This window comes from Coregonus clupeaformis, chromosome 29 (assembly GCF_020615455.1).
Source record: "Coregonus clupeaformis isolate EN_2021a chromosome 29, ASM2061545v1, whole genome shotgun sequence".
NCBI classification, from domain to species: Eukaryota; Metazoa; Chordata; class Actinopteri; order Salmoniformes; family Salmonidae; genus Coregonus; species Coregonus clupeaformis.
The window spans coordinates 328685-340547 of record NC_059220.1 but is presented as its reverse complement, the minus strand read 5'-3'; the positions used below and the strand labels follow the sequence as shown (position 1 = coordinate 340547).

At 45.5% G+C, this 11863-nt stretch overlaps 1 protein-coding gene across 4 annotated transcripts; it reads right to left on the bottom strand.

Annotated features, from left to right (window-relative positions):
- Positions 1-487: 487 nt before the first annotated feature.
- Positions 488-4000, bottom strand: LOC121546405 (APAF1 interacting protein). 4 transcript variants are annotated; one of them, XM_045208990.1, is made up of 8 exons: positions 3900-4000; positions 3129-3361; positions 2611-2711; positions 2383-2431; positions 2108-2264; positions 1678-1813; positions 1240-1407; positions 488-995 (listed from the first exon to the last, which is right to left on the bottom strand). In XM_045208990.1, exons 1-8 carry the CDS (start codon positions 3934-3936, stop codon positions 878-880), a joined length of 999 nt encoding a protein of 332 aa, XP_045064925.1. In that variant the 5' UTR covers positions 3937-4000; the 3' UTR covers positions 488-877. The 4 variants fall into 4 exon arrangements, with proteins under 4 accessions (XP_045064925.1, XP_045064926.1, XP_041713604.2 ...); XM_045208991.1 differs by lacking the exon at positions 3900-4000 and adding an exon at positions 3578-3893; XM_041857670.2 differs by lacking the exon at positions 3900-4000 and having other exon boundaries at positions 3129-3571.
- Positions 4001-11863: the final 7863 nt, after the last annotated feature.

Sequence of the window (11863 nt, the reverse complement as noted above, 5' to 3'; positions counted from 1 at the left end):
CTAATACACATGTTGTGGTAAAATATTGTGAAACACTATCATTCCACTATTACTGTCTATACGGTATATTAAAAACATTTTCTGAAATTTTCTAATGATTGTTTGCAGGACATAAAAGTAACTTTTTGGTACCCCAGCCACTGTGGCAGGAAGATTTACCCAAAATAAATCTACCAGGCTAAATATTTTTTTCACTTAAAATAAACACAAAAAAACTGATGAGCATCCTTTGTAATGTTTCTAAAACAATAAATATATTACTAGTAAGTAGTAAAGTGGTATATTGTTTAATTTCATTTTTTGTGACCCAAGTCTTTTAACCAAAATATCACAGACAACAATGTGCCAATGTTTCTGCCTGTGAGATCGAGTCTGACCAGTAGAAGCGTTGTCTTCTCTTCCCTAGCAGTTGAAACTCAAACATAGAAAAGCAACTTAGCATGTGAACAAAACAATGTAAAAAGCCAAGAAAAACAAGGACAGAGTATCACTTCAGTAGACTTTATTTTCAAGTAAATTAGACCAACCTTTATACCTGTGCACAGCGCTTCTAAAATGTAATCTTTCACTCAGCTCTTTACGTGCGCACAGCCCCCAGCCAGACAGCGTTGCAGCGCGAGGCGGAACAAGCTATACATCACCGGCTATGAAACAAAAACGGCAGAAATCCTTTGAAAATAGCTACTGCAGCATTTATTTTACTATAAATGTGATCAAACTTGACTATTTTTTTATTCACAAATTCGAGTGAAATGCTCGCACTGTGGAGCCCTGTCCACCCGCCAATGTGGCTGGTGAAATAGACATCTTACCCAATTCCAAAAATCGACCCACATTTGTCAGGTGTTCATTTTAGGCGCTGATTGTTTGCCTCCATTTATTGGGATTGTTGGACATCGTAGTAATGGTTCTCTTCAACGGGTGGTGCCGAAGGATCCATCCCACTCTGCTTCATTTGGACGGCGATGTCAAATAGGTAGTCATAACATTCACACCTGGGACACACGGATAATCCATTACCACACAAACCTCTGGAAGGCACCAATCACGCATTTAAAAACAGTGAATATATGTCTGTCTACACACAATCATGCCACACGTGGAGCAGTGATACATTTAGTCTAATGACACATGCACAGTAACACTTATACAAGCATTAATTGTATACTATTTATAATTATTAGTTAATCACTTATATAAACATTAATTGTGTTACTTCATAATTATTCATGAACTCACATGGTCTTGGCCTTCTCCCAGGACTCCCCCCACACGTAGACGCCGTGGCGCCGGACGAGGACAGCACAGGAGTCTGGGTACTGCTCCATGGCCAGCGCCATGCGCTCCTTCAGGTCCTGCTCCTCCGGGGTGTTCTCAATGATGGGCACCACCAGCGTTTCATCATATCTGCACACACACAGTCAATGTGGGTGTGTGTGCAGAATGCATAGTCATAGGGCCACTCTCTAAAAATCAAGTGTCAGTTTCCCCTTAGTGAAAATGTGCCAAAGTTTATGGGAGTTACAAGGTAACATTTGGATTTTCCATAAACTGACGTCGCTGGACTTTTTCAGTGCATACATTCACACTACAGTCCATTGAGCACTCTGGCTGGATGTTTTCACGCCTGTACTTTCAACATGAAAGCACAACTACTGCACCTAGCCACTTACCCACCTGTAGTTGGTGCCGGAGGTGCCCTTGCGGATTCCCTTGATCATCTCCTGGTGAGTTATGCGGAACTCCTTGCCGGGATAAAACAGAGTTGCCATGACGGCAGCCTTGGAGTGGGTGTGGATGACGGCCTGAGCCGCTGAGGAACAGGAGGGAGACAGTTAGCATGTTGGCCTATTAGGTCTGTGGGTTTAATACAATACAGCCTCATTCCATGCCTCAAAGATGTTGAAATAGGGCAACTAAATATATTAGCTAGCCAGTGACAGACCATCAAGCAGTGACATCAGCTCCTCTGACACCTAACGTATGGAGCTAATGCTTACGACAGCTGTGGTTGTTGTTGTGAAAGTGGGTTTGTTTCCAAGGTAAGCCGTGGAACTACAGACCTCACCTCTCATAGTTTAGGCATTCATGAACAGAGAGACCTCACCTCTCATAGTGTAGGCATTCATGAACAGAGAGACCTCACCTCTCATAGTGTAGGCATTCATGAACAGAGGGGTGCACTGGCTCTTCTTCAGCTTCTTCCAGGGGGGTGGGCAGCTGATGTCCCTCTCCTCCACGTCACAGACAAATATGTCATCTGGCTACAGGGTGCACCACACACACGAGAAACATTTACATATATCTCCAGAAAACTGGTCAAACTAAGTAGCCCAAGTTGGATCTATGACGATATGAAAGCAAAACACCAGTCCAGCTCACCTGTATTCTCTCCTTCTGGACTCCAGACGGGGCAATGTAGATCTGATCTCTAGGTAGAAAGAAATGGGGAGGTGAATGTTCATTAGCTAGCCTACATATACATAGATTTTTGTTTGCAGATACTCTTTGCCATTTTTCATGGCGGGCTGCCATGTTTAACTAAAGAACAAGTAATGTATGAGGTTTAGAATTAAAAATGATCCAACAATATTAAATAAGAGCACTTACCCACGTCTCAAACTTAGCCCCCCTCCTGTCCCTGTAACCCAGCCGAGTTGGTAGAAAGAACGACACAACTCTGGGATGAGAACCCGTGGATGTTCCTTGTCCTGAAACAAGGTGGTGGGGACACAGTACATTACCTAGACATGTATCATAAAGACCCTTCATTTACCTTCAGGGGCTTGTGCAAATGATATGAAGGTTGTGATGTGGCCTCTCCTCATGCTTTATGGCTCTCAAACTGGAGCCGTGTGTGTTCTCTCTCTCTCTCTCCCTGTTAAAGTCCCCTCTGTTGTTGCTCTCTAGCTACCTTGCTTTGGACTTCCCAAAATATCTTCCTCCGACTTCCCTCATTGCTTCATTATACTCTCCCTCTACTCCCCCTCACTTTCTGTCCAGCCTACAATTTAAAGTGTGTATCTAGCGAGCTATTTGTTTGCAATTTCTGAATGTAAGACTTGTTTTAAGATTGTTAGCTGGCCTAGTTAGATAACCTGCTAATGTTAGCAGCCTTTCTAACGCACCTGAGACTCCGTCGACTCTGAACCATTTTCCTTGTCTTCATTGGTGGCGTCACAAACAGATGCCATTTTCTTTTGGACAGCTGCAGATCGATCTGCTTTTTCAACCGTTCGAACCAGATTCTTCTTGCGAGTTTTATCTTTTTCAACCGGTGGAACCAGATTCTTCTTGCGACCACGTCCTGGGAGGTTGACTACAATTCCATGGACAGCATGCTTCCTGATAACATTGCGAACTGTGGAAACAGCAATCCCAAGGTCTCGGGAGATGGATTTGTAACCTTGCTTAAGCCCATGTTTGGTTATAATCAAATTCCTGACATCCTCAGACAGTTCTTTCCCCTTCACCATGTTCACAGTGGTAACGTTATAATGAAGCGGAATGTCCTGTTTTCTCTTTTCTAAACTGGTTGAATGGCTATTTTTACCTTGTAAAAATACTTGTAACTTACCACAGTACACGTGTGAACAACGTTTTTTTTCAATTGTAACTTATTTTTGAAGACGTATTGAAGTATTTGTAAAAAAACGTACAAGGGTGTCAATACACTAGAGCGCAACTATAACAGGCTGGCCAAAAAGCAAACTAGATAACTAGCTAACGTTAGGCTCTGGGTAACTAACTAACAGCTGCTACTTTAGCATGCAAACACACGTGACGTTATTCCTCCTCAACGAAATCTAACAAATGGAAATTTAACAACATATCGTTTAAATACAATATTTCACCACCTGTTTAAATGGAATAATCCAGTTTTATCGCGTTTTAAATACCTTTGCGTGTTTGTTTGAAAGCAGGGGGTTTCGTCATAAGTGCGACAGGATATAGCAAGGACCTCCAGATCTCTTGCACGTGGCCTTGTATTGTGCCTGAAGACAATTATCGAATAATCGCAGAGATCTTTGATAATCGGCTAAAATGAGATTACGCAATTCAAAATCAAACGTGTTTCATTATTTGTTCATATTTGAGTTAGAACAAGTATATCATATATCAGGGTAATTTCTACCTGGAGAGGGTGGTGCACAAGTATAACTAAGCACTAGGTGGTAGCAGAACCCAAATAAATGAAACCAAATTTATGGCAAGGGCAGACATTTTTTTATTGTCTAGTTATGAAAAGTGGTGTCTCACTTCCCGACTAGAGTCCCCAATTTACATCATGGTGCTTGAAGGCTGCAGTCTAATTACAGTGCAGATGCCTACTAATATATTATATTATCATTATATTTTAGTCATTTAGCAGACGCTCTTATCCAGAGCGATGTACAGTTAGTGCATTCATCTTAAGATAGCTAGGTGGGACAACCACATATCACAGGCATATAAAGTACATTTTCCTCAGCAACGTAGCTATCAGTAGAGTCCGAGCTAGAACGAGTGCAAGTTCTGGTTAAGTATGTTTTTGGGGTGGCGGGGGATTATTTAAGATACTGTTTGAAGATGTTTTCGGAAGATGGGCAGGGACTCTTCTGTCCTAGCTTCAGGGGGAAGCTCGTTCCACCATTGGGGTGCCAGGACAGAGAAGAGCTTGGACTGGGCTGAGCGGGAGCTGCCCTCCCGTAGGGGTGGGAGGGCCAATCTGGCAGAACGGAGTGCTTGGGTTGGGGTGTAGGGTTTGAGCGTAGCCTGAAGGTAGGGAGGGGCCGTTCCTAGTGCTGTTCCGTAGGTAAGAACCATGGTCTTGTAGTGAATGCGAGCTTCGACTGGAAGCCAGTGGAGTGTGCGGAGGAGCGGGGTGAAATGAGAAAACTTCGGAAGGTTGAAAACCAGGCGGGCTGCAGTGTTATATTACTATACAGTTGTGGTCAAAAGTTTTGAGTGACACAAATACTAATTTTCACAAAGTCTGCTGCCTCAGTTTTGATGATGGCAATTTGCATATACTCCAGAATGTCATGAAGAGTGATCAGATGAATTGCAATTCATTGCAAAGTCCCTCTTTGCCATGAAAATGAACTTAATCCCCAAAAAACATTTCCACTGCATTTCAGCCCTGCCACAAAAGGACCAGCTACCATCATGTCAGTGATTCTCTCGTTAACACAGGTGAGAGTGTTTAAAGGACAAGGCTGGAGATGACTCTGTCATGCTGATTGAGTTAGAATAACAGACTGGAAGCTTTAAAAGGAGGGTGGTGCTTGAAATCATTGTTCTTCATCTGTTAACCATGGTTACCTGCAAGGAAACACATGCCGTCATCATTGCTTTGCACAAAAAGGGCTTCACAGGCAAGGATGTTGCTTCTGATAAGAGTGCACCTAAATCAACCATTTATCGGATCATCAAGAACTTCAAGAAGAGAGGTTCAATTGTTGTGAAGAAGGCGTCAGGGCGCCCAAGAAAGTCCAGCAAGCGCCAGGACCATTTCCTAAAGTTGATTCAGCTGTGGGATCGGGGCACCACCAGTGCAGAGCTTGCTCACGAATGGCAGCAGGCAGGTGTGAGTGCATCTGCATGAACAGTGAGGCGAAGACTTTTGGAGGATGGCCTGGTGTCAAGAAGGGCAGCAAAGAAGCCACTTCTCTCCAGGAAAAACATCAGGGACAGACCTGATATTCTGCAAAAGGTACAGGGATTGGACTGCTGAGGACTGGGGTAAAGTCATTTTCTCTGATGAATCCCCTTTCCGATTGTTTGGGGCATCCGGGAAAACACCTTGTCCGGAGAAGACAAGGTGAGTTCTACCATAAGTCCTGTGTCATGCCAACAGTAAAGCATCCTGAGACCATTCATGTGTGGGGTTGCTTCTCAGCCAAGGGAGTGGGCTCACTCACAATTTTGCCTAAGAACACAGCCATGAATAAAGAATGGTACCAACACATCCTCCGAGAGCAACTTATCCCAAACATCCAACAGTTTGGTGACAACCAATGCCTTTTCCAGCATGATGGAGCGCCTTGCCATAAGGCAAAAATGATAACTAAGTGGCTCGGGGAACAAAACATCGACATTTTGGGTCCATGGCCAGGAAACTCCCCAGACCTTAATCCCATTGTGGTCGATCCTCAAGAGGCGGTTGGACAAACAAAAACACACAAATTCTGACAAACTCCAAGCATTGATTATGCAAGAAGTCAGGATGTGGCCCAGAAGTTAATTGACAGCATGCCATGGCGGATTGCAGAGGTCTTGAAAAAGAAGGGTCAACACTGCAAATATTGACTCTTTGCATAAACTTAATGTAATTGTCAATAAAAGCTTTTGACACTTATGGAATGCTTGTAATTATACTTCAGTATACCACAGTAACATCTGACAAAAATATCTCATAACACCGAAGCAGCGAACTTTGTGAAGACCAATACTTGTGTCATTCTCAAAACTTTTTGACCACGACTGTATCTTTCAGCATTTTAGAGGATAGCGTAGCTGTGACATGAACTCTTCATAACAAACATTTCCATCTATTCCTGCAACCTGAACCATGACCATTAGGACTTTAATATAATGTTGGTTTACAACCCTGTTGTAGGCCTTTCCATCCCAGTGGGAGGGATGTTCCCTTGGGACAGCTTTTACTTCACCAAAGTCGTCCTTAGATACATTGTTTTTATAATTGACAGATGACCGTGTTTGTTATCAAGAAACATTTTCCACAAGTCTGCCTTTTGCTTTTAGTTTTTTGGACTGATAGTGTGCAGTAGTAGGATATCATGGGGAGGTAGCCTATAGATGGCTGGGGTGAAAAGTGTAGGGGTAGGACCAGGCCAATAGGGATTTCTAGGTTCTCGTCAGACAGGATAAAACGCCTTGTGTTGACAGAAGTGCAGGGGACATGTGACAAGCATTGGATCGTTGCATGGTGAAGGCTTAGGCCAACACTTAGGGAGTGGATATTTAAAGGCATGTTAACAGGCATGTTCACCAACGCTGAGTTTCCTGACAAGGACCAGATAAGACTGATTTAGACACAGTCTTAATGTATACTACGGTTATGCTACGGTGATACTAGGTGTTAAAAAGGCCAGCTCTTATGTAGCAGTTACATCACCCCTAATCTAGTAGTTAGTTGTACTTGCCCAACACCCCTTATTTTCTCATTAGTGATACTTACAAGCAGTGGCGGCTCCTGAAAAAATTCTCAGGGGGGGCAATCTTTCTGATGATTTAGGTGACCTACACACATTTAAAAAAAGATATGTCCAGCAACAACATGAAGACAGGGGCAGCATATAAGTCAATACTGATATACACATTACTTGCTTCAAAAAGGCCTCATGGTTGAATTGGAAATATGTGCACCTGAGCATAATTCACAACAAGCAAGCAGGAGCTTTTGATAGAGGCTACTGAAAACATTGATGCAAGTTATTGGTAATAAGAAATTTTTATAGACTTCCATATTCTGCCCTCTTGTATAGATTTGTGAAAATGAACAGTGATAGACATTTTGCCTGAAAACAGAATTTGAAAATAATTTCTAGAAAAGGTAAACACAGCTATCTGTATGGCTTTGTAAAAATGAACAACCATATTCTGGCCAATTGTATAGATTTGTAAATATGAACAACCATATTCTGGCCAATTGTATAGATTTGTAAAAATGAACATGAACAGATTATTATTATTTTTTTACTTTTTAAAAAATGAAAAATAACTATTTTAAACAACATCAACTGTGAACTGATTTGGGCGTGTGTGTGTTAAAGAGACAGACAGGGAGGGACAAAGAGAGAGAGAGGCTACATTACTTGTACTGAAACTGTTCTCTTCTCTCTTTCAATAAAGCAAAGCGGTCAATGACTTTCTCATTGAAATCAGGCATGCTGAGGACTAGTTCCCTCTCCATGGAAAGCATGGCCAGTGCATTCAGACGTTCCTGGCCCATTGAATTTCGCAGGAATGTCTTAACATTTTACATTTTACATTTTAGTCATTTAGCAGACGCTCTTATCCAGAGCGACTTACAGGAGCAATTAGGGTTAAGTGCCTTGCTCAAGGGCACATTAACGTCATTTAGCAGACGCTCTTAGCCAGAGCGACTCACAAATTGGTGCGTTCACCCTATAGCCAGTGGGATAACCACTTTACAATTGGGGGGGTAGAAGGATTCCTTTATCCTATCCCAGGTATTCCTTAAAGAGGTGGGGTTTCAAATGTCTCCGGAAGGTGGTGAGTGACTCCGCTGTCCTGGCGTCGTGAGGGAGCTTGTTCCACCATTGGGGTGCCAGAGCAGCGAACAGTTTTGACTGGGCTGAGCGGGAACTATGCTTCCGCAGAGGAAGGGAGCCAGCAGGCCAGAGGTGGATGAGCGCAATGCCCTCGTTTGGGTGTAGGGACTGATCAGAGCCTGAAGGTACAGAGGTGCCGTTCCCCTCACTGCTCCATAGGCAAGCACCATGGTCTTGTAGCGGATGCGAGCTTCAACTGGAAGCCAGTGGAGTGTGCGGAGGAGGGGGTGACGTGAGAGAACTTGGGAAGGTTGAACACCAGACGGGCTGCGGCATTCTGGATGAGTTGTAGGGGTTTAATGGCACAGGCAGGAGGCCAGCCAACAGCGAGTTGCAGTAGTCCAGACGGGAGATGACAAGTGCCTGGATTAGGACCTGTGCCGCTTCCTGTGTAAGGCAGGGTCGTACTCTCCGAATGTTGTAGAGCATGAACCTGCAGGAGCGGGTCACCGCCTTGATGTTGGCGGAGAAACGACAGGGTGTTGTCCAGGGTCACGCCTAGGCTCTTCGCAATCTGGGAGGAGGACACAGCGGAGTTGTCAACCGTGATGGCGAGATCATGGAACGGGCAGTCCTTCCCCGGGAGGAAGAGCAGCTCCGTCTTGCCAGGGTTCAGCTTGAGGTGGTGATCCGTCATCCATACTGATATGTCTGCCAGACATGCAGAGATGCGATTCGCCACCTGGTTATCAGAAGGGGGAAAGGAGAAGATTAGTTGTGTATCGTCAGCGTAGCAATGATAGGAGAGACCATGTGAGGATATGACAGAGCCAAGTGACTTGGTGTATAGGGAGAAAAGGAGAGGGCCTAGAACTGAGCCTTGGGGACACCAGTGGTGAGAGCACGTGGTGCGGAGACAGCTTCTCGCCACGCCACTTGGTAGGAGCGACCGGTCAGGTAGGACGCAATCCAGGAGTGAGCCGCGCCGGAGATGCCCAGCTCGGAGAGGGTGGAGAGGAGGATCTGATGGTTCACAGTATCAAAGGCAGCAGACAGGTCTAGAAGGACAAGAGCAGAGGAGAGAGAGTTAGCTTTAGCAGTGCGGAGAGTCTCCGTGACACAGAGGAGAGCAGTCTCAGTTGAATGACCAGTCCTGAAACCTGATTGGTTTGGATCAAGAAGGTCATTCTGAGAGAGATAGCAAGAGAGTTGGCTAAAGACGGCACGCTCAATAGTTTTGGAAAGAAAAGAGAGAAGGGATACTGGTCTGTAGTTGTTGACATCAGTGGGGTCGAGTGTTGGTTTTTTGAGAAGGGGAGCAACTCTCGCTCTCTTGAAGACGGAAGGGACATGGCCGGCGGTCAAGGATGAGTTGATCAGCGAGGTGAGGTAGGGGAGAAGGTCACCGGAGATGGTCTGGAGAAGGGAGGAGGGGATGGGGTCAAGCGGGCAGGTTGTTGGGCGGCCTGCAGTCACAAGTCGCAGGATTTTATCTGGAGAGAGAGGGAGAAAGAAGTCAAAGCATAGGGTAGGGCAGTGTGAGCAGGACCAGCAGTGTCATTAGACTTAACAAACGAGGATCGGATGTCGTCAACCTTCTTTTCAAAGTGGTTGACGAAGTCATCCACAGAGAGAGAGGAGGGGGGATTCAGGAGGGAGGAAAATGTGGCAAAGAGCTTCCTAGGGTTAGAGGCAGATGCTTGGAATTTAGAGTGGTAGAAGGTGGCCTTAGCAGCAGAAACAGATGAAGAAAATGTAGAGAGGAGGGAGTGAAAAGATGCCAGGTCGGTAGGGAGTTTAGTTTTCTTCCATTTCCGCTCCGCTGCCCGGAGCTCTGTTCTGTGAGCTCGCAGTGAGTCATCAAGCCACGGAGCTGGAGGGGAGGACCGAGCCGGCCGGGAGGATAGGGGACACAGAGAGTCAAAGGATGCAGAAAGGGAGGAGAGGAGGGTTGAGGAGGCAGAATCAGGAGATTGGAGGGAGAAGGATTGAGCAGAGGGAAGAGATGATAGGATGGAAGAGGAGAGAGTAGTGGGAGAGAGAGAGACGAAGGTTGCGGCGGCGCATTACCATCTGTGTAGGGGCAGAGTGAGTAGTGTGGGAGGAGAGCGAGAGAGAAAAGGAAACAAAGTAGTGGTCGGAGACTTGGAGGGGAGTTGCAGTGAGATTAGTAGAGGAGCAGCATCTAGTGAAGATGAGGTCAAGCGTATTGCCTGCCTTGTGAGTAGGGGGACGGTGAGAGGGTGAGGTCAAAAGAGGAGAGGAGTGGAAAGAAGGAGGCAGAGAGAAATGAGTAAACGTGGACATAGGGAGGTTGAAATCCCCCAAAACTGTGAGGGGTGAGCCATCCTCAGGAAAGGAACTTATCAAGGCGTCGAGCTCGTTGATGAACTCTCCAAGGGAACCTGGAGGGCGATAGATGACAAGGATATTAAGCTTAAATGGGCTAGTGACTGTGACAGCATGGAATTCAAATGAGGAGATAGACAGATGGGTTAGGGGGAAAAATTGAGAATGTCCACTTGGGAGAGATGAGGATTCCTGTACCACCACCCCTCTGACCAGATGCTCTCGGGGTATGCGAGAACACATGGTCAGACGAGGAGAGAGCAGTAGGAGTAGCCGTGTTTTCAGTGGTGATCCATGTTTCCGTCAGCGCCAGGAAGTCGAGGGACTGGAGGTTGGCATAGGCTGGGATGAAGTCAGCTTTGTTGGCAGCAGAACGGCAGTTCCAGAGGCTGCCTGCGACCTGGAACTCCAGGTGAGGGGTGCGTGCAGGGACCACCAGGTTAGAGAGGCAGCAGCCGCGCGGTGTGGTGCGTTGTTTGTGTAGCCTGTGCAGAGAGGAGAGAACAGGGATAGGCAGAGGCATAGTTGACAGGCTGTAGCAAATGGCTACAAAAATGCAGAGGAGATCGGAATGAAATGAGCTAAGCATCTGGGAGAGGAGAGAGGGGGCCTCCCTCACCAAAAACTTCTACCTCAGAAACTAAAATTGTTTCACTGAACCACCCGAACAAAAACTCTCCCAACTTCCACCTTTAGAAATCAGAATTGTTGTGAACCACAGTTGTTCAATGTTTAAAGGAATAGACTCAACCCACTTTATTCAGCTAGCTAACTATGACACCATAGCTGACTAGCATGCTAGCATCCAATAACACACAGTTTAACACACAGTTAAGCACCAATACTTGGTCACAACAAACCACCAATAGTGTGATAACACACTAAACAGATCATTCGTGTCTGTGTCAAGTTCCTTTCATGACGCAGCAATGATTCAACGTTGGCTAGCTAGGACAAGTATATTGTAATTAGCAACTACCGTACAGTTCGCTGGTCGTGTTGGGTAGCTAGCAATGGCCACTGTGTTGACTTTGTTTGAAGAACGGCTAGCTAGCTAGCTTCGTGCTACACCCGGCACACAATGGCTACTGTGTTGACTCTGACTCTGTTCGAAAAAACGTCTAGTTAGCTCGCTCGTGCTACAGCCGGCACGGCGGAAGACACTGCCAAGACACAGTAACTACCCACGATACCTAGCTATGACGCCGTAGCTAACTAGCAAGCTAGCATCCATTGACACACAATTTAGCACCAATACTTGGTTACAACAAACT